The sequence below is a fragment of the Coturnix japonica genome, chromosome 17 (genome assembly GCF_001577835.2).
Source record: "Coturnix japonica isolate 7356 chromosome 17, Coturnix japonica 2.1, whole genome shotgun sequence".
In the NCBI taxonomy this organism is placed as follows: Eukaryota; Metazoa; Chordata; class Aves; order Galliformes; family Phasianidae; genus Coturnix; species Coturnix japonica.
The window spans coordinates 5,598,685-5,619,897 of NC_029532.1; the positions used below are offsets into that span (position 1 = coordinate 5,598,685).

Genomic DNA, 21,213 nt, shown 5'->3' on the forward strand with positions numbered 1-21,213 from the left:
CAGGCAGTCATGCTCTCTATACAGCTGATATTAAAATAAGCCATCCTAGTGAGGTCAGCCCTACAAGGCGACAGCCATAAGGTGCAATGTAGAACCAATGCAGCTATGTGTACTGAGGCCCCCTGTGCATGGCTACTGGCCCATGAGCAAAGCAAGCCAATAGAGCCCACAGTGTGCTCAGCCCTAGAGTTCACATAATCCCTAACTTTAAAACGAGCACTAGAAATATCTTTTAAAGCCACTCAACACACAGAGGGCTGAGCCTGTCCAGGAGAACACACAAAGACACGTGCAATCCCAAAGCCTTCCTTAAGCAGGACAAAAGCTGAGATGCCACAAAAAGAGCAAAGACTGAAAGCAATTTGTGCCTATACCTCCAAATTGATGAAGATAGCTTCCATGTCTTGCGGGGTCAGTACGAGCTTCAGCGGGTTCATGTAGTTCTGCAAGAGGCAAAGGATTGGAAGAGGAAAGTGAGTAAATGGCTTGGGTCTTTTTTGTTTGGGGTGTATGTTTTTGATTTCCTCATGATGAACCTGATGGATTCTCCACCACATTGCAACCCTCAGCTGCAGCTGTGAGAAGCTCCAAGTTATTTTCAAAGGAAGGCCCAACCATCGTTTATCAAAACCAATTAAAACCCAGCAACTCAAGCAGCGCAACGTTACTTTTAATCCAATTAGTTTCAATGACAAGTCAGCGCAGCTTCAGCACTTCTGATATACACCCAGAAGAAAGGAACCATCGAATCATTCAGCAGCAATCAAAGCCATAAGCTATCTGCAACCCGGCCCTTATCAGCCAGACGACCCGGCTGCACGGAGCTGGAGCTCATACCACGGGGTATGGGGACAGAATATGTTATTTTTCAGTCTATTTCCAATAGGCAGCAATCAGAAAGGAATACACTGCTTGGCTCTGACTGTTCTTGTTAAGGATGGGTTTCCCATCTCCTCCTCCTGCTGCAGTTTTACACGCGAGCATCGATGCTGCTCTGTCACATCAGGCAGCTCCCATGGAATGACCACCACAGCACAACTAATGCAGGACTGAGTGACGAGGTGGAAGGGTTTGCATTGAAAAGATGGCTCAGCGCTTACCTTCTCTATATCTTCCAGTGTTTTGTAGTATTTGGCCTCCGTCTCTTGGATTTCTAGCAAACAACAATTCCTTTTGTCATCCTCTGTCATGCCCATTTTCTAGAGGAAGTTAAAACAACGCATGGTCAGAGTCTGAAGGGTGGCACAGCTCCAGTTCTGCCTCCAGTGATGGCACAGTCCGAACAAATGCAGGTTAGGAAAGCCAGAGGAGCACTGTCATTGGATTAGGTTAAAGGAAACAGTTTTTATCCCAAAACCATGGGAAAAGACCTCAGCTCTGCTATTCACTATGTTCCAACACAGACAGCATTGCCTTTTTTTCCATTTATAATAACTACATCACCAGAGATTATCAGCTAAAGAAGAAATGAGAGAGAAACGCTCGTTGCCTCTCTCTCTGCTTATTGTTTTGTTGTTTTGGTGTTGGGTTTTGTTTCATTTTGGGTTTTTTTTTAGCTTAAGATGAAACTCAAAGCAGAGCCTAAATGGGTCATAAATAATATGTCAGACTTACACAGATTCCCTGCCAGAACTGCCAATTCTCATGGTTTTAGGCCAGATCTGATCACACATACATGCTTTATTCTTAAAGCCCCAACTCTTGGAGCTGCTCCTTTCACCCTTTGATTTGCAAAGAGGAGCTGAGAATACGTGCTGGGAGGTGCTGGGGTTTGGGAGGTGATTAATGACCATGCACAGGAATGATCATCTTTTGTACACCAGGCTGGAAGTTCATGGCTTGGACCTATCAGCTCGATGGAACCCAGTATTTTAATTGATGTCTTACCTGCATATATCTAATCTGAAGCATGCAGAAACACAAGAAACCAATTAGCATTACACACTTGCTATGGCAACAAAGCTTATAAAAAAAAAGAAATCCCATATGTAGACAGGAATGTGGGTGATCATATTAAAAATAGATTTCTTGCTTGAACACAGGGAGGAAAGGGAGCCAGAGCCACCAAACCAGCAATGTCCAAGAAAACAGAGAATACTGCAGAGGGCACAGCAACAAACTGCCCTCAGTGCCCCTAATCCTGCACCAGCTGTGGACAAGGTGTGAAGTGATGGATGCCTCACACAGCACTAACATGGTCCTTGAATTGCTTGCAGCCAGACCTGAGCACCAGACTGCAGCCTCCCAGTGCCACCCAGCATTGCTACGTGCCTGGTGTGGAGGGGATCTGTCACTGAGCTTGTTTTGCTCTGGGCAGTTGTGCTCCACTGCCATCTGCAGTTTGCAGGCAGCAGACAGTAATTAGAGTTTACACGAAGGTGGCAGATATTCAGAGGATGGGAGACAATTTGGAAGCTCATAATGTGATGGAAAGCTCCTCCCAAATCTATGCCAGCAGAAATCAGGGCAGCCCTTCTCTTCCCTGCTGCATTATTCATCACTCACGGATCCCTCACTTAATTTTATCCTCTCCCTTCTCCCTCTATCACAGCTCTAAAAAACAAATGTAAAGAGTTACCATGGGCTGCTGAACTTCCACCCGGATGATATCTTCGTAGATATCATCGCCTTCATCTTCACAGGGGACGCAGTCATAAATATCCTCCCCCAGATCATGCTCACTGCAATGAGAAGGAGAGAGACTGAGAGTTAACAGGGAGGCACGTTGATGGCATGGGATGGGGAAGCCAACAACTGCTCATTGCTAGGGAGGGAGAGCAACCATGGCAATAAGAAAAGTCAGCTGCCACCCAGAGGGGACATTAGAAAGTGATGGTGCTCAGTACTTAACCACCACATGAGTCTTAACAAAGGTAAGACAGGCATTAATTACATACAAATATGCTGAGGTGTAAAGCAGTGCTCAGATGCAGCAATCACCATTTCTATACCACGAAGTGTGGAGCAGCAGAGCACATCTGTTTGCAAAAACTGATCTTTATTTCCTTTCTAAATGGAGTTCTTTCTATTTTTAAAAGCAGATTTATTTAATAAAAGTTTGGGGGATTTAAAATAAATTCACTGGCATGATGTATCCATCCCATTCTTCCATAGTGATGCATTGCAGCTGCTGTAATAATGCCCACTAATAGCTGGTGATCCATCTTCCCCTTCCCAAGCGTTGCCGTCACCGTTATTATCTGTACCAATATTTATATTCTCAGCTCCTCTCCTCATCCAGAGCAAGTAACTCCTGCTTCCTGATTAATCTTCCCTTCTCGGATTGCTGGCTGCCTCTCCATACATCATTTCCCTGCTCAAAGGGCACTATATAGTTGAGTTGGTCAATAGATCCCTACGCATCAGTATCCAACCGTTGCCCCAAATCCAAAACACAGACAGCTCCCACACCATAGGGCCAATAGGAAAGATGTTTCTATCTCATTTTAGCTGGGTGAAGCCTTGTTTATGAACACACATCCCTGCTGTGTTGCTGACAAGCACCAGAGCCTGCTGGTGCCCAGCCAAGTAGCACGGAGCAGCTCTCCTGGAGCAGCCTGCCCAGCTGCTGGCACTGCTGCTCTGATCACTCCATCACTCATATTTTGTCTGCCAGAAGTGAAAAGATGCACTGCTCACACCCTACAACTAAAACAGAGAACAGGCATTGGGTCATTTTCACCTGGAGCAGCAACCTATGAGCTCTCTATATTTTAAATGCTGGAAGGAGTGAGAAAGCAAGGCAGGTATTTTGAGCATTTATCATGGCAATAGGCTCTGCATCCTGAGCATGCTACACACCGACTGCACAGCTTGGGCATGGTCTGAGATGTGATTTGAGGTCAGATCCTCTCCTCCTTCTTCACCAGGAATTTACACCTTCCTTAACAGCAGCAGACTCTGATTGTTACCCATAGGGATCAGAGCCTGCATTAGGAGGTTCATGGAGAGCACTGGGGTAAAGAAAGGGATTCTGTTCTCCCTTCAGAGCTAACACCAGCGTTTGCAATTACTGTTATTATGATGGATATAATCATCTTTGGCCTGGCAGCATCTTGCCCAGCCAGGAAAGCTCATTCAAGACAAAAAAAAAGTAAAAGCTTTTCTTATGTAAGGCAATTTCCGGCATTCCCAGTGCTGTTGGCTGAGCTTCTCCCCCCTGGCAATAACTGCTCTGTGCAAACACCCTCCACCGCAGTGAACCAACCATGCCAAAACCCACCCATACCACAGCACTGCTTCACTCTGCTGATGAAAAACCCAGAGCCATCAGGATGGGCAAAAGGAAGAGGGAGAAGGAGCTAAAATAAGACATCCAACAACCAAACCCAAACTCCCAGCCCTGTGGGCCGGAAAGTGGAGCCTTATAATCTCCAAAAGGAGCCTCAAAGAGTTACAGCAATGAATGTAACCTTAGGGACAGCCCAAGCAGGACACAAAAACCGAGTGATGAAGAAGAAAAGATGTGTGCAAGCCCTATGGCTTGAGTGTCCTGGATTGCAAAGCAATTTATTTCTGGCTGGCATGTGTGGTTTTTCCAACACAAAAAAAATAATGAGAAAAGTGGCAGCTAACTTATCATCAAACCTTGGCTTCTCAATTCTTCTCTGTTGTTTCTTTCTTTAATACTTTTGAGAGATTCTGCTGATCGCATCATTGCTTTGGGAGATAGAACAAAGGTGAAAGCAGGGAGAGAAATACAAGAATATAACAAAGAAGCTCATGGTGGGGGATAGCTTATGGACCAGGCCTGTGCTCTAATGAATGGCACTGTTTGGACCAGCCCTCCCCATCTGCCTCATTGCTCCCAGGCTGCCATCTGGCCAATGGCTGAACCTTTTGGTTCTCCTTCCCCCTTTCCATCATCACCAATTGTTTCTTTAAATAAAAAGAGAAAATAAATAGTTATCGCCGTGAAATTGGCTGTAATGACCTCCTGGATGGGCAGCCCAATGTTGGTGATAGGATAATCTGTATGGAAAATGAGCCCTGGCCCAAAGGTAGGAGCAAGGCACCTCCGTATCCAGCAGGCTCCCATGTACTTACTGCCTGTGGGCACATGGCTCACTTCTGCACCTTCCTTGTCCACCCTCATGGACAAGTCTGGTTCCTTCTGCCCCCCCAGATCTGCACCTCCATCACACACTTGTTCATGACTGGAATGCTTTGCTGAGCAGGAATTAACCCAAAGTATCAGCCACAATTAGAAAACTTCACACCAGTGCCCAAAACCCTCCGATATCACAGTGAAATGTGAAACACTCCAAAGGGCAAAAATAACCCCTTGGATAACCTGTAATATCTGTGCACAAATAACAGCACAGAGATATGGGGGTGCTTCTTTTGCAAGTGAGAAGATTGCTGCGTGTGGCTTTGCTGTTTGACAGCAATATATTCCATGCATTTTGGGTCACTTTACTGCTTGCTTTGCAAACCATTTCTTCGTCTCTGACATGACATTTGGGACTCACTCACCTCCCCAGGGCTGCTGGGTGATGAGCAATAGGAAAGGCAAAGCTGCTGGGGTGGACTGAGTCACTCCCAGCCTATGAATGATGCCCTTGTTCTGCTGCTTCAAGATGGGCAGCTGTTAAGAAAGAGCCCTCTCATGCAGCCCTGTGGTTTGCCAGCATGCCACATGGGTGCCCAGAGCAAGCAGCAAGCTGCAGAGAAGCTTCCTTGCAGAGATGCTCCTTTATCAGGGCAGAAAGGGGCTTGTGAGGTTATTTTTCCTGTTGCAGATGAATGATATCTCCATCTCATAGGCTGTGCCTCTGCACAACAGAGCACTGATTTCTATGAAGGAATTTGTGAACTATCCCCACGCTTATTTACACACTGCCTTCCCCACTGCCCCCATGTGATGGTATAAAGAGCAGCTGAATAACAATCCCTCAAGTGAAGGGATGAGGAGCAGATGGGGCAGCTCTGAGCCTCTCAGACCCCAATTCATGCAGAGCCTCATCCCATATCCCAGGGCTGTTGCAATGACAGAGAGCAGCAAAGCAGTTATAAGCAGCTAATGCTCATGGGTCAGAGCAGAATAACCTGCTGCAAGGCCAAGTCAGCTCGTGCACAAACGTTTCTCCAATTAGAAGCACTCGTGTGTGTAAGAATGAGGAATTTTAAAACTCAGTGTGAAAGAGAGGGGGGGGGGGGTGGATTGAAGAATGCTATTCTTGAAAGGATCCTTTTATAAGTTAAAGTTGCATTAAACTGCAGCAGTTGGGACCAAACCACAAGCAGGGGATGGCAGTATCCTCTGTTCCTGTGCTGGCAATTTATGATTTACTTTTGTAATAACTGAAGCCATAAGGAACTCATTGGATTAAGGAGCTTATTATTTACGTTGTGGAACGATAATATTTAACTGCGTAAATCCGCACATCCACCCATATGGATTCTCTCTCTGTATGAAACAGAGAGCACTTCATAAGCACAGCCCCGGCCCTGCCAGAGCCAGGGGGAATACTGCCATCAAATTCCAATCGGGCCAGCACTTCAGCAGATACATTTTAGTTCAAGGTTGTTTAAAAGCCTGTTATATCACCAACACAGCTCAGGGCAGCAAATACAGGCACCGGAGTGGCAGATAAATATAGATGCAGGATGCCAACCGGAGCACGTAGCATTGTGTGTGAGGGACTGGCACTGATTTGGGGCATCCCTGTCCCAGCAAAGGGTTCATTGGCTGCTTTGCCCTGCACAGAGAGTGCTGCACTCCTTGGTGCATTTACAACTAGCTTTGCAAACCATATTGCTTGCAAAAACATACATCACACAGGTGTGTGTACTGCATCACACCCCAACACAGAGGTACTTGGAAGCCACCATAGGGATTACACCCAGGGTTTCTGCAGCTGAGGGGGCCCAGCAGTTGGGTTAGGGTTCAGGATAGGGTGTTTCCCAAAGGCTTGACCCCAGCCTGACTCACAGAGATGTCTCCTAGGGCTCTATGTGGGAAAGGACAGACTGTCATAAGAGCCCAACAATCTCCTGGCAGGACAATCAAAGCAGCCAGCCCGGCTCCCCAGGCCCCACTGTCAGACTCTGTCAGACTATATCAGATATTGCTGGAATTAAATTGCATCTTTTCCCACTGCGTGCCCTCCCTCCCTGCAAAGGTGAGGACTTACTCAGCCAACTCCTCCAGGCTCCGGTACACATCATCGTCATTCTCCGTGGTCTCCTCTGAAGGGAATGGCCTGCAAAGGAGATGGGAACAGCTTTACTGGTGCTCCTGAACCCCATTGAACTCAGCCTGGCCTGGAACATTGCACCAGACAGGGTTGGTTCACAAGCAGAATATACTGCAAACACATTTGTTTCTATTGAGGCACCAGGACATTGTCTTGGCTGCTCCCCACAGGCAGCGCTGGCACAGCAGGACAAGGAGCAGGTGGTGAGGGGGGCACCAGCTGAGCACTGCAATGAGGAGCTGCACTGCCCAGCAGCACCCCAGGCTTTGTACAAAGAACCTGCTAGGAAATCAATCTGCATCCAGCAAGTCTTCATAGAATCACAGAAGTTGGAAAAAACATATGAGACCATCAGGTCCAACCCCAACCCAACCCCACCATGCCCACTGACCATGCCCCCATGTGCTGCATCTACATCCACTAGGACCAGAGCAAGGGAGTCCTCACAAAAGCAGGACTCCCTCATGTTAGCAACACTGCAACAGCTGAAAGAACCTAAAACCTTGGGGGGATAGAGAAAGGACACCAGAAGGGCAAAAGGAAGGAGAGGGGGGAAGTAGATTAAAAAGAGAAAGGGAGAGGAGTGCAGGGAAAAGCAAGAATTCCTTGGCTCGTTCTGAAGTAATAATCAAATAACATACTAAGGAGATGAAAAATATTGCTTTAATTAAAGGCAATGTATTATTGCTGGCATGAGGCCCTGGCTCCATGGGGCTGGATGCACCTTGTGACATCGGCTGCATGTGAACCTCCTGCTGCTCCCACATGTGCCCTTCTCCTCTGCCCTCCCACTTTCCATTTCACCATAGATCACCTCTCATGAAAGATTTAATACACAGCCTGCCCAGCCCCTGAATCTGCTGGGTGGGGATCCAGCCTCTAGCATGAATTTGCCTTGCCTTGGTGAGCAAGCTGACTCCAATCAGGCACAGGTGCCAGAGCAAGGATGGGGAAGAGCAGCGGGGCCGAGATGGGGCTGTGCCATTTGGGATTACCCCAACCCTCAGCATCAACTGCAATGTAATGGCTAGAAAGGGATGCTCAGAATGCAATTAGGAGGTCACAGCGAGGGGAGGATTACCAAATGAACCATCTAAAATCTGGAGCTGAAGGATGGCCATTTGGAGGTTGCTTTGGGTTTGCACTTTGCTCTCCCCAGCTGCCCATGCAAAAGCCACGTGTGGTTCCAGTGATGCTCCCCCTGTTTGTGCCGTGGCAGCAGAGCACTCACCTCTCCACTGTTCCTCACCTTTATCCCCAAACAGGGGAATCAGACCAGCTGCCCCCCTGCAGCACCAGGAAGACACCTAGGGACATCTCACAGGCTTCAGGCAGCTCTTGCCCACCTGCTCTTGATCACCAGGCCCAATATGCAATGGCACAATTTAATCAAGCCCCACTCATTAGGGCTGCTATTTAAAGACTCTGCCTATTTTTAACTTACGTTGCTTTATATATTCATACATCCTCCAGCCATGAGCTCCCAAGAGCTGCCATTCTATCTATGACCAGTCTGAGTGCTGTTATTGAACAAAAAGACAACAAAATAGCCAAAACCTTGGAAATAAAGCACAAAGAGCTTATGATTCCCTACAGAATCCTTACAGACCCCCAGGTGTGCTACTCTCCATCAGCAGTATTGACTGCATTAGCTGGAAATGCCCAACAGTAATGAATAAAATACTTGGAGATCACTGAAAGCCAACAGTTTTGCAGAGATCCCAAATTGTTTAGGTTTGTTTGAAAACAAATCTCTCATTTAGAATCATTATTTAAGCACTGGACTTTGTTTTCCAATCCATTACCGAAGAACACCTGCTAAGCCATTTATACTTCGTGAATGAAGAGCAAAAACCCCAATGATACCCAACACTGCTGGAAAAGGCTCTTAATGACCATATCCCTCCCAGAGCAGAGCTCTTACAGGCAGAGCCCACTGCATCCAACAGCATCATTTCCAGAGATCAAAGAAGAAAACACAAGGAGGATCGATGCGATGTGTTTGAGTGCCTTAAAGGGACGTGAAGACAAAATGATTTGTCAGGGAGTTTGTCTTGATGACAAGAACCAGCGCAGCTGATCAGTGCTGACACCCCACAGCAGAGCATCCCTGTGATCTTACAAAGCTTTTCTGGCAGTATTCTGGGATGGAGAGCTCACACACAGGGACACCATGGAGCACCATGGAAGTGCAAGGAAAGGCAGGAGGAGAAGCCCATGGGTGGAGAGCACTCCTGGGTGATAATCAATGCATATTTCTGGAGGTACCTCATGCACAAAGCACTCAGCAGCTGCTCAGGTCCATCCCACACTGCATCCTAACCCTTGGTTCCACCACACAGCTCTGGCCATGGGGAAAGCAGAGGTCTGGGCTCTGCCTGCCCACTCCCTCCTCTGAATTATTTAAGGATAACGAGGTAGGCTGCAGCTCTCCAACAGCAATAAGCAGGAGGATTTATTTATGAACATATCTCAGCATCTGGGTGCCTTGTCCTAGCAACCGAAGCCAGCTGTTCGCCTCTGGATGCCATCACAGAGGGTCAGGGATGGGGCAGCTTTACACAGATGATTTTATACAGTAGCATCTTAACTTCAAATCCATGTATGAGAGCAGGATGAACCCAGCACAACTAATCCTCTGTTTTCCCTTTCTCTCCACATTCTGATTTCTGGAGGACAACACCAGTCCAGTGTCAGGGTGGCAAAATCCCACTCACAGCCCTCCCCTGGGACCCAATGGGTAGAGCTATGAGGCCACGTGCATCCTTAGCAAACACCCATGGGAAGTGCCCCAGCACTCACCAGGAGCTGGATGCCAGCATGCTAATCTTGTCCCATTTCCCCAAGTCCAACTATAGCACTTCAGTGCTTTAAAAAGGGTATGTGACACCCGTGAAACCTGAGCTGCTCCCATCTGCTGCCCCTTCTGCAAGAGATTTTGTAATAAATGGAAAAGGACAGAGCCTGAAGCTGCTACAAATGGGCTTCTCCAGCTCTGCTGGGATGGACAGGACTGTGCTGAGTGATTCTGGCATTTTCATGGCATGGTATCTACAACCAGCAAGGAGAGCAGGAGTTGGATGCAATGATACAATTGCATGAAATGATCCAATCCAAAGGACCTTACAGGTCCATTCCAACTCAGGATATCCTGTGAACCATAATTAGGCCTTGCAGTAACTCACAACCCCATGTCTGGATGTACAGATCCTCCAAACAATCCCTTTTGGAAGAAACCATCATAGCAAGTCAGAAACCCTAAAGAAGCCAGTGACTGCACCAAGGTTTTAGACTTCAAGCTTTTGGCATTAGTTCATGTTTTAAGTTAGCAGCTGGCCTCAGCTCCTCTAATTTTGGCCAAGTTTGGCCCATGGGACCCACTGGCACGTCCTTGCACCCTGTGCCATTTGCTTGAAGGTCATGGGTTGTGAGTAGAGCCTTTATCCCAAACACATCCACCTCTCATCCATGTACAACGAGAAACCCTTCCAGAGAACAAAACTGGAAGTGATCAGACCTCATCTGTAGGATCCCAGCAGCACCCCTTTCCTTATTAACATTTGGTCATCAGCTGACACCCAAATGGACACCCCAAGTTAACTAAGCACGAGTGCAGCCCTGCTCCAGAGCTCTGAGACGAGCACTGGTCACACATCACTCCTATAACAGATGTCTGTGTGTGCTACAGGTCATCCCACCCCCACCTGGGGAACAGCAAGTCATTGAATCACCAAGTCATCCAAGTTGGAAAAGACCTCTAAGACCTCCAAGCCCAACCCCAACCCATCTTACTGTGCCCACTGACATGTCCCTCGGTGCCACCTCTCCTCAGCTCTATAACACTTCCAGGGCTGGTGATTCCAACACCTCCCTGTTCCCTGACCTCAGAACTGCCCCAGCACCAGGGGTCACTCTTTGGCCATGAGCTCCAACACCCCTCAGGCTGACGCCCAGCATAACATTACATCAGCACAGCACTCACGGGGCCATCCAAAGAAAACCATGTGGCTTTGCAAGATGCTCGCGTGCAACTGGAAACGCATCCATCGTGTGGACTTCAGTGGGGTTAGCGGGATGAAACCAGCATTACTCAGATCTGCACCGAGGCGGTGGGAGCTGACCGTGTGACCCGAATTTCCCCAGCACTGCTCCCTGGGTACATCCCTGAGCTTTGGTTCCCATCTGTGAAATGGGATCAAACCCAAGGAGTGATTTTGGGGAAGTGCTGTGAGGCAGCTGAGAAGCACGCTATTAGCGCCCGCTAATAAAGCAGGGCGGAATCAATTCTCCCTGCAGAACGAGGCACATCGGAGCATACCAAAAGCTGCTGAATTTAATTAAACTCAAGCTATTGTGTTACATTACTCATCCCTGGAAAGAACAGCCTCGTGCAGTGCCAAATTTTAGACACGTCTCCTGGATAAAAAAAAAAAGAAAGAATTATGATTCGCTGTTATTTGTGGTCTGGAACTTGCAAAAGAAAAAAGATTAATTCTGATAGAAATTCAGTGGGGAAGCAGCAAGTTTTATCATCAGATAACACAAAGATGATGATTCTGCAGGAGAAGGGCTTCCAACACACGGCCCAGCCCTCTGCGCGGTGCCCACGGGTTAACTGCACGCCCTGGGTTATCTTTAGCTCCAATCTGAACCAAATACTTCTGGAGACGACGAGACAAGAAAATAACAGCTCGTATCATTTGATGTTTCAACACATTATCGCTTGGGGTTTTTTTTTTGGTTCTGAATTCTCATGTAGCAGGGCTCCGCTCTAGAAATCGGTGCCATTTCTTCGTCACTTCAGCTCCACTTTGACAATGACAGATGGATGAAATCAAAAGGGGAATCCAGAGACATCTTTCCCATGGAGAAAATAGAAAACTCTGCAGGCTTACAGTGCAAGATGTCTCAGCGTGGTATGGGCACAGGAGTGGTGCAGTCTCCATCCCTGGAGGTGGCATGGAACCATGGAGATGTGGCACTGAGAGACGTGGCCAGTGGGCATGGTGGGGTGAGTTGGGGTTTTTAGAGGTTTTCTCCTACTTCAGTGGTTCCATAGGGTAGGGAGCCTGGTGGTAGCATGGCCTCCAATGGCAAGGAGTTGTAACATTCCCCCGGTTTGGCTGCAAAGCAGAGCTGTGAGCTTCAGGACTGCACCTTCCTTACGCAGAGCTGCTGGTGGGGAGGGGGCGAGGGAAGCTGCCTTTGCTTTTATGAGCAGATGCTTATGGAGTGACCTCAGCATCCCCCCGACCTACAAAACGGCTCCGCAGCAAAACATCTCAATGACATTTTTCAGACTCTCTTAGGAGCAAGTCTGTGTGGATACATGCTTGCCAAAATAAATGTGCTGGAAGTGTTTTTAGCTGGAAAGGAGCTGCTTTTAGCCAAGGATCTTGCTTATCACCAAAGGAAGAAGCTTTGGTCATTCCTAATGCAGCCCTGAGGGTGTCAAAGGGAGCCATCCCAACTCGACCCCACAACTGTAAGCCCTGTGCTCAAACCTCTGCAGCTTTGTGCTGGTGAGGACTGGGGGCAACAAGGCAGCCATGCACCAGGAGCTCAGGACACGTGGATGGCTTCAGACAGCTCAGGAGCAGAAGCAACCCTATGCATTTTCAAAGCACGGATCCCTTACACAGCTTTCTAAACCTGTTTTATAGCAACACTTGAAGTGTGTGCAATGGATACATAACAGCAGTAAAAAATATAATGGGTAGAGTGCAATTACAGCGAGTGCGCCAGCAATGAATAAAACAGTCCTTGTAAAAGCAGCCTTGCAGTAGAGCTCCCGCAACCACCTCCTCGCTGCTCAATGACACTCAGGCCCTAATTGTTAGAGACTTTAATTGCTCACGTTTTCACACCCGGATGGATCCGCTCCTGCACTGAGCCTTCATCCCCAGGGGTGGAGAGCCCACAGCCCAGCTACCAGCAGCACAAAGCAATGCACCTGTCTAACAAACATGCCTTTGTCCCTCACCCCTAGGGAACCCCCAGCACCCGTGCAGAGCACACCACCATCTACTTTCCCCTCCTCATCCTCCCTAGATGCAGCCACAGAGCAGAGCACAGCAGCGTGACAAAGACAGTGGCCCTTCCTCCTCCTCATTTGCAAACATTATAAAATCTGCTTTATTAACTGCAGTGCCTTCTGAAGAAAGTTACTTAAAGGTTCAGTTCATATATAAAGGACTTACTCAAATTAAGGATCTCAGTAAAAGGCCTTTGAACACGCTGACTCCTTCCCGTTCTCAGATGGTTTCAACCGCGCGCATTACAAATGCATGCAGGCAGCAGGAGCCAATATTCCTTCACCTCCTGCTTTGCTTGCAGAACTCTGCTTCCAGGAAAAACACATCTTGGGGAGATGACAAAACATTGCCCCTTGCTCTTGCTGAGCTCGCCAGCACCAGGTGTGTGACCTGAGCACATGGGTGCTCCTGAGCAGTGGGAACAACTGGGCTGCAGCAGAAAGGCTGAGATAAATGTTAGAAGCAAATCTTGGGGTATTTACGGGGAGCTGCAGCAAGAAGTTCTGCTGTCTTCCAGAGTGTTTGCTCATGGAAACATGAAAAGGGAACAAACATATGCTCACAGGGGGAACCTCTGCACAATATCCCTCCAAGAATGCACTAATCCTGTCCGCTACAGCACAGGCTGCAGCCACACCATGGTGCTCAGCCCAATACCCTGCATGCAATGCAATGCACTCCAGATTGCTGTTTGCCACGTCTGGCTGCCTGCACCTCGTTCCTTGGAAGAAGCACTTTGTCATCTCCACGTTGCTATCCTGAGAGCTATCTGATTTACTCTGCAAAACAGGGTTTTCTCTGGCAAGGTTCATGAATCCAGATATTATTAGACAGAATGACTATTATTTTCCTTTTTCACTGAATAGCATAGAAGATTGATTTTTTATTTTCCTACCCTGCATGCCATGAAATCTATTTAAGGGGAAGTGATAAGGTTGGGGATTTATTTCATTCTTTATCTACGCAATCCTGAATTCCTGCCCCTAAAATACAGATCCATGTCCATGCTGTAAGGCTGAAGACCACACAGGCCATATACCACCCTAATTGCACTGGATTTGCCACGTTCTTTGAGCACCATGCCTAAGCCAACAAGATTTTTCCCATTTATTCCAATGGCAGCATGTTCCCAAGGTTGGGGACCTGGTGGGCAGTCCCACTGGGGGCTGGAGCTGCTGCTGCTTCCCACAGATCAACCTAATTCATCTGCAATTAGTTCATCATTGGGCCTTCTAAGAAATCATCTCAGAAAGGAAAAAGCCCACAGCAATGGGCAGAACGAGGGCTCTCACACTGCAGGGATGGGAAGCAACAGCCCAGTGGGGGATTTTCATGCAATGGCATTTTCTGTTCTGACAGTAGAGCAGAGGAGCAGGGTTAATTCGCAGGGAAAACAGAGTTATATGCAAAGCCCCACTAAGCCTCGTGCTATTCTTGTGTAATTATGGGACCAGAGGGTTCTGAGATAAGGGACTGTAAATGCTGTAAAGATGAATGAGAAAAATCAGCACATTCACAACAGACACCTCACAGCCTGCACACTGCCCTGCCCTGCATCCAGCACTAGGGCTGCCCCTAACAGCAAACAGCCCCTAACTCACAGCATGCCTCTATTCCTCAACCTCCGTTCCCCTCATTCTGGGTGGGATCTGTCAGATCTGTGTTTAACAGATGGGAAGACTCAGAGTTTGTTTTACACGTGAAAAGCTGTTCCCCCTCAGGCGATATCAGCAGAGGGAAAATAACACGTGATGCTAAGGAAACAAACTCCAATGGGGAAAAGCATGGTGTGGGGTGGTTGGCATGAGCTGGGAGTAAAAAAGGGGGGTGAGGACTGGATGTGGCCCCACATCTGGCTATTTGCTGCCACAGTGATGCTGTGCTGCACCCTAAGCAGAACAGCAGCATGGCAAGCTCTGTGGTAAGAGCAAGTGTTCTACACAACTCGGTGCGAGGGCAGGGAAAAGAACACTGATAAAAATGAAGGAGGAGAAAAGGTTCACGAGGCTGAGGACTCTTCCCAGTTAAATTTCTTCCTAATGAGAAGATGTTTCCAGCTTTGTAACATAAACGCACACAAACAAGGAAATCGATAGCAATCAATTTGCAGCGGACCGAACGGAGATGCAGGTCATGGCTCTGCACAGCAAGGCTGTCTGCTTTTTGGAACTCCTCCTCCCTGACTCCTTCTATGAGCAGCCCCAGCAGCAGGGCAGCTCTACCTGCAGCACTTATCAGCCCTGCTGCACACACAGCACTCAGGTGCCTTTCCTAAAGGCAGAAAGGCATTGCCCAGCTGCAGGCCACTGGGAGCCCATTTGGTCTGCAAGGCAGCAGTCCTGAGCAAAGCCTCCATGGAAAGGAGCTGCACCCCACCCTGCTCCCTCCCCAGCTCTGACTCATGGCTTCTCCACTTGTTATTTTTGTAAGCCACTCCTGTGCAGCTGGCAAGGTGCTTTTACCCTGCCTATGTCCCAGCGGCATCCTTGGTGTCTGCTTAACACTGATTTATCCCAGTCATACTAATGCTTCCAGAGAACCCAGCGTGATTAAACACTATGAGTCTGTGCAGGGAGAGGTAGAAACAATATTTAAGGCACTGTATCAAAAAGATCTTACCTAATTCCTTTGGTTTGAGCAATAGTGTGGAAGGAGAGTCTGGATACTGCAGAGATCACCTGGAAATGAGAAAGAAAAATCCTTATTGAAGACAGAGGACAGTTCAGTGAACACCTTCTGCTCCTACAGTGGATGTGCTCCACTCCTCAGTGTGTCACAGCACGGATTTGGGTGGGCACAAGCCAAACATGCCTCTGCTTTTACCTCTGAGCACAAAAGACATCCAGCCTTCAGCTATACAGATACCATGCAACAGCATCGCCTCAGGAAACCCCATCCTGCGGCTCATAGAATAGACTCATTGAGTTGTTAAAGTTGGCAGAGACCTCTAAGATCATCCAGTCCAATTATCAGCCCATTTCCACCATGCCAGATCTGCTGCATTATGGTTCATATAACACAGAGTACCACTGGATAAATATGTATTTTTACTTAATATTTTATGTCTAAAGTCTTGTCACTCCTTCTATCTCTTCACGTTATTAAGGCAAACCTTCCAACGCTGAAAGACTTTGACTTCTTGCACTCCAATAACAATGCACCTTCAGTCTGACAGGGATGGGTGCAGTCCATTGCCTTCTAGACATCAATTAGAATGGCTTCAGCATGAAATACTTCCATTGGCATTGCCATCAAGAACAGTAAGGCCATGAGCTGGTTCTGAGAACTCTATATCTGATACAAGCTCCTATTTTAATTGCTATGAAGAATTTTAAGTGAAGAAAAACAACAGTTTCAGTCCTGTCCAGATCTAAACCCTTGCTCCTATTTGCCATTTCTCAAAGCCAGAATGAAAAGACAAACCTATTATTTCTGTAATGATTTCCTGCCCACTGGAATGAACAGAGATGTGTGACTGGGATGGATAAAGGGCTGCAGGATGGGTTCCTGCTACCCCCAGCCCCACTGCTCCCTGTTGGACAAAAAGCCCATTGGGTTGGGAACATGAGTTGTCCAGTACTTGGCAGTGCTCTGAGGGGACCTCCTGGCTTTGCACAAAGGAGCTGCCACACTTTGGCCTTTCCCAGCTGACTTTCACTTGAAGACCTGAGATGCTGAATTATTCAACAAGGCAAATGAGCCTGTGAATGTTAAAACTTGGCCAATAAAATGTCATTGAGGGACATCCGGCACCAAAAGGAGCCACAGAGCAAGAAGGGATTCTCCTCTCACCTCAGTGCCTTTACTGTCCACTGTGCAATGCTTCTAACGGGGCATTAACAAAGCATCCTTATTTGTTTCTTATTTTAATAAGATGTTACCCCCGACAGTTCCCTCTAATCAAGAGGGCATGGATAAGGGAATTTTTTAATTAGACAAAACATCATTTTTGCCATGGCTATCAAGAGCCTATTTTGGCCTAATTCTCACTCTTTGGAGATTGTTTGAATAGCATCCACAGTACCATCCCTGTTGGCCTGGTTTTTACAGTGATGCCCTGGAGCCGCTGATGGGGGACTGTGAACACTGAGCAAGAAGAAAGCATAAAATTCTTCACTTTACTGTAATATAACAAAAAAGGAGCACAGGCAGAAGTTGCTTGCTTCTGTAATAGGTGTTCCAACCACATGCCCTGCTGCCAGCAAGCTGCAGGCACCAGCTGGTGAGATTCCCACCTCTGCTTTGGGCAAGCACTGAACCAGCTACCATCTCCTAACAGGTCTTAATACCCAAATTGGCAGCAACTTTGAAGACCTCAGTGCCCGTTGTACCAAATCCCTCTGCACCTTCTAACATCACCAGTTTGGGAGAGGAGGTGGAGCTGAACTCATTAGTGCTTTTGGGCTCACTGGGGCAGCCCAGAGGCACTGCATTGTGCCTGCTGCATATGAGCAGTCCCAGGGAAGTCCCAGTTTCCTCTGCAGTCTATTATTAGCCTCGCACAGCACAAAAATCAGTGCATGAATCAGACAGCTGCACTGAGGGTTTGATTTCCAGGGAAATACAAGAGAAAAGCACACGCTTCTCTACATCCATGATTCTTGCTTTGTTCTTTCATAAAAAACCCCAGTCTTGAGCATCCCTGCACATCAAAGCCCAGCACCTGGCTCCAGCAATGAGCTCAGGTACTAAACAAAGCAACTCACTTTCCAAGAGGGATGGGAGCCTCCACAAAGCATGGCAGCCCCAAAAACACAACAGAGCAGAGCTGGGTTGACAGCAGGGAGGGCTCTCCCCATACAGCTCCTGCAGGATGGAGTGGGGAGCAGCAGCTCCACCAGCCCCCAACACGGGCAGCACTAAGCACAGTTTGAGAAGTAATCCTCTCAGTTTCAACAGGATTAAACATCATACTGAAAAGTAAGTAAACCCTGAACTGTTTGCTAAACCATGTCTCATTTTTCCCATTAAGGAGCTTCTTATTTGCTGAGAAACACTGTAATACTTCCTGCCCCTCCTTGCTATCATTTTCTATGAGGCGAGGCAGGAACTGCTCCATTACACATCCATGCAGCAGTTGGCACGAGGGGTCTGTGATCTCAACTGAGGCTTAGCTGCTCCTAGGACACATTAGCACAGCTAATACAGATATGACTCTAAGTGGAATTACACTTCCCTGTAACACTCACTTCCCTTTTCTTTCAAGGCAGCCTCGAAGTGCAGCAGCCTTGTTTCCCAGCATACCCAAGAAACGATTTTCCATCAGTTCCCTGATGACTGATGGCCATTATTCCATAAGTGCTTTTGGGAATCCCCCCCTCTAACACTCATTGCTCAACAGCTGAGAACTGAGGCTGCACCATCTTGGTGCCCAAAGCAATTACTTCCAAAGGTGCAGAGCCCTTGGATCACTCTCAGAGGTGCTGTGAGGTTGGCCTCAACCAGTTGGGCAGCCCTGGGAAAGCCCTGAGCCCAGCACTGGGGAAGGGAGGGTTTACAGAGTCATTTGTACACCCTGTTTGGGAAAAGCATGACTATATGCACATGTTTGTCTTTTGGGGGGAGCTGTGAGCTTAAATATGGTCTTTTGCAGATTCTTCATCCATCTCTCAGTGCTACATCCTCCAGGAAAACAGGACTCAGTGCACACATGACAAGGAGACACCCAATGGAGCTGTAGAGCAGCTGCACCCATGGGCTGCTCCCAAAGCTGACCTGTAAGGGCTGGCTGGGAAATTCCTGCTGGTTTCACCGCTCAGGGCGAGGACGCTCTTTGCATTCCTGACATTCCAGTTCCCTTTGTGTTTTCTGCCACGAGCTAAATCAAACAGCCTGGCTGCTCCTATCCCTATGGTATGCTCCTTTCCCTATGGTATGCCGCGTGGCACAAGGTCATTGCTGTGACCCAACATAAGGGAGAAGGAGAGCCATGCACACCCCAGCAGGGGGAACCAACCAAAGGTTCCATCCACACTTCTGAAACAAAACCAAGCTGCAAACTGGGATTTTAAACACATCGGTCACTTTGCAAGAATCCTGGAGGAGCAAGAAAACAAGATTTCTGGAAGCAAAATAAAAACCCAACCAACAACAGAACCTTCACACCACAAGAAACCCACTAATTTTCATCTTCCAGTGCTTTCTTTTAGGAATTATGGGGTTTTAAAATAAACGACAAGAAAAAATAAATAAATCATCATGCATAGCACTCTACTATTTCCTCCAGCATTGTTTATTTCCAGCAGTACCACTGTGCATCTAGGAAACTAAAATAAACTCTCTCATTATTTGCAAAAACAAACCGAGCCAGCTGGGCTGGAGCAAGCTTTGCATAGGGAAGCTTACAGTCTTGCTGTGCCCAGAGCTGGCTGCAGGGGCTGTGTCTTGTGCTGAGCCTTGGCCAGGTCCTGTGCATCCCAAACAACCCAGTGTTTGCTGCTGAGCAAACCAGAAGCGCTGCACAGCATCCATAAGCTTGGGCAAAGAGCCTGGTGTTGTCACACCTGCACAGATGGTGCTCAGGGGGAAGGTAAAATCAGAGCCTGAAATCTTATAGGTTGATTTTGGGGTTGGTTTGTATCTAAAGTTATAAAGGGCAAAATAAATCCTCAGAGCAAATCCTCTGCCTATGAGTGGGAAGGAACCAGATCGCAGATCTGGTCACAAGCTGGGTAAATTGGTTCTGAGTTGGGTGATGGTATCCAATAGGAACAACACCAATGTGAGGAGCTGCAGGGAAATGGCCACTAAAACAAAAGCAGCCATGAGAGCGCAGGGAGGGGCAAGGTGCATGTGTCCAGGTGGCTCCAGTGTGCAGTGGAGAAGCAGGAGCCACAGCCAAGGCAGAACAGTGGCAAATTAAAGTGCCAAAGCAATACTATCCATCACTTGATTTTGCATGAGCCTCTCTCATTACCAACACCTCAGTAACCCAGCGCCAAGCCCTGCAGAGCTGCTTGTCACCAGTGTATCCAAGCTATGGAGCGTGTGAGCCAGCCTAAAATGCACAGAACATAACCAGCTGACTGCAGATCCATCATTCATGCTGTGTGTGCTATTGCATAACGCCTGTAAGGCCCTGCAGCACGTGCACAGCAAGCATAGCCAACATCAAACCTACAGCTGATGTGCAGCCACATCCCCAGACACTGCGCAGCTGAGGCTGCTGCCTCTCAAGCATCCCACAGCTGTTGCAGGGAATTCCTCAAACCAACAAGGTTGGGCTGGCTTTGCTGAAATATCTCGCTCCTATTTGAGGCTGGAAATGAAATCTTTGCCCTCACCTCAGCAAATGGGTCAGGATTGAAAAGTATTGAGAAATGAGTTTAGCTGGAGTGGTCCTGTGTGAAGCCAGGAGCTGATCCTTATGGGTCCCTTTCAACTTGGGGTATTCTATGATTCTATGGATTCCTCTGCATTAATTCCCAACACCATCAGTGGATTACACTGCACTGGGTTTCTCACATTTCAAGTGAATTCAAGAGGAGCCCAGGCAATAGCAGCAATAAGCTTTGATTCGCTTGCCAGGAATGCAAACATCATGAGCATCATGGGTCCAGACTGCTCCTTGGGCATCCAGTTTGCAAACTGAAGGCAGAAAGATCAGGTAAAAGCTGGATTTTGCTTCTAATATTCATCAAGGAAGGCTGGACATGCATCGCTCCTTATTTTGCTAAAGGGATTCTTGGCCTTGGGACTAGCAAAGGGTTAAGATAATCTGAAATGAGCATCTGACACAGATTGTCCCCAAGACCTCTTAGCCACAGCCCAGAGCGCCTGTGTCAGGCTGCATTATGGTCACAGTGCCAAACAATTACACCTCTCAAGATAATGAGGTTAAGCCCTCTAACAAGAGCACACTGTCAGAGATGCGCTTTCCAGACGAGAGCACCTTTACCCAAACCAAAAACTCCTCTGAGAAAGCATGAAGGACACACACCAAAGGCTGGGGTTGGTTCACCTCACACCCAGGTCTTCAA

General features: G+C 47.7%; 1 protein-coding gene across 7 annotated transcripts in view; it reads right to left on the bottom strand.

Annotated features, from left to right (window-relative positions):
• VAV2 (vav guanine nucleotide exchange factor 2) overlaps positions 1 to 21,213 on the bottom strand; it is a 93,673-nt gene that overhangs the window by 18,741 nt on the left and 53,719 nt on the right. For 4 of the 7 annotated variants that reach the window (XM_015879278.2, XM_015879280.2, XM_015879283.2 and 1 more), the window contains exons 3-8: positions 15,854 to 15,912; positions 7,137 to 7,205; positions 2,579 to 2,681; positions 1,888 to 1,902; positions 1,101 to 1,199; positions 375 to 443 (exon numbers count right to left, since the gene is read on the bottom strand). In XM_015879278.2, coding sequence (XP_015734764.1) covers positions 375 to 443; positions 1,101 to 1,199; positions 1,888 to 1,902; positions 2,579 to 2,681; positions 7,137 to 7,205; positions 15,854 to 15,912 — 414 coding nt within the window. The remainder of the gene's footprint in view (positions 1 to 374; positions 444 to 1,100; positions 1,200 to 1,887; positions 1,903 to 2,578; positions 2,682 to 7,136; positions 7,206 to 15,853; positions 15,913 to 21,213) is intronic. The other 3 variants (XM_015879279.2, XM_015879281.2, XM_015879284.2) reach the window with 1 other exon arrangement.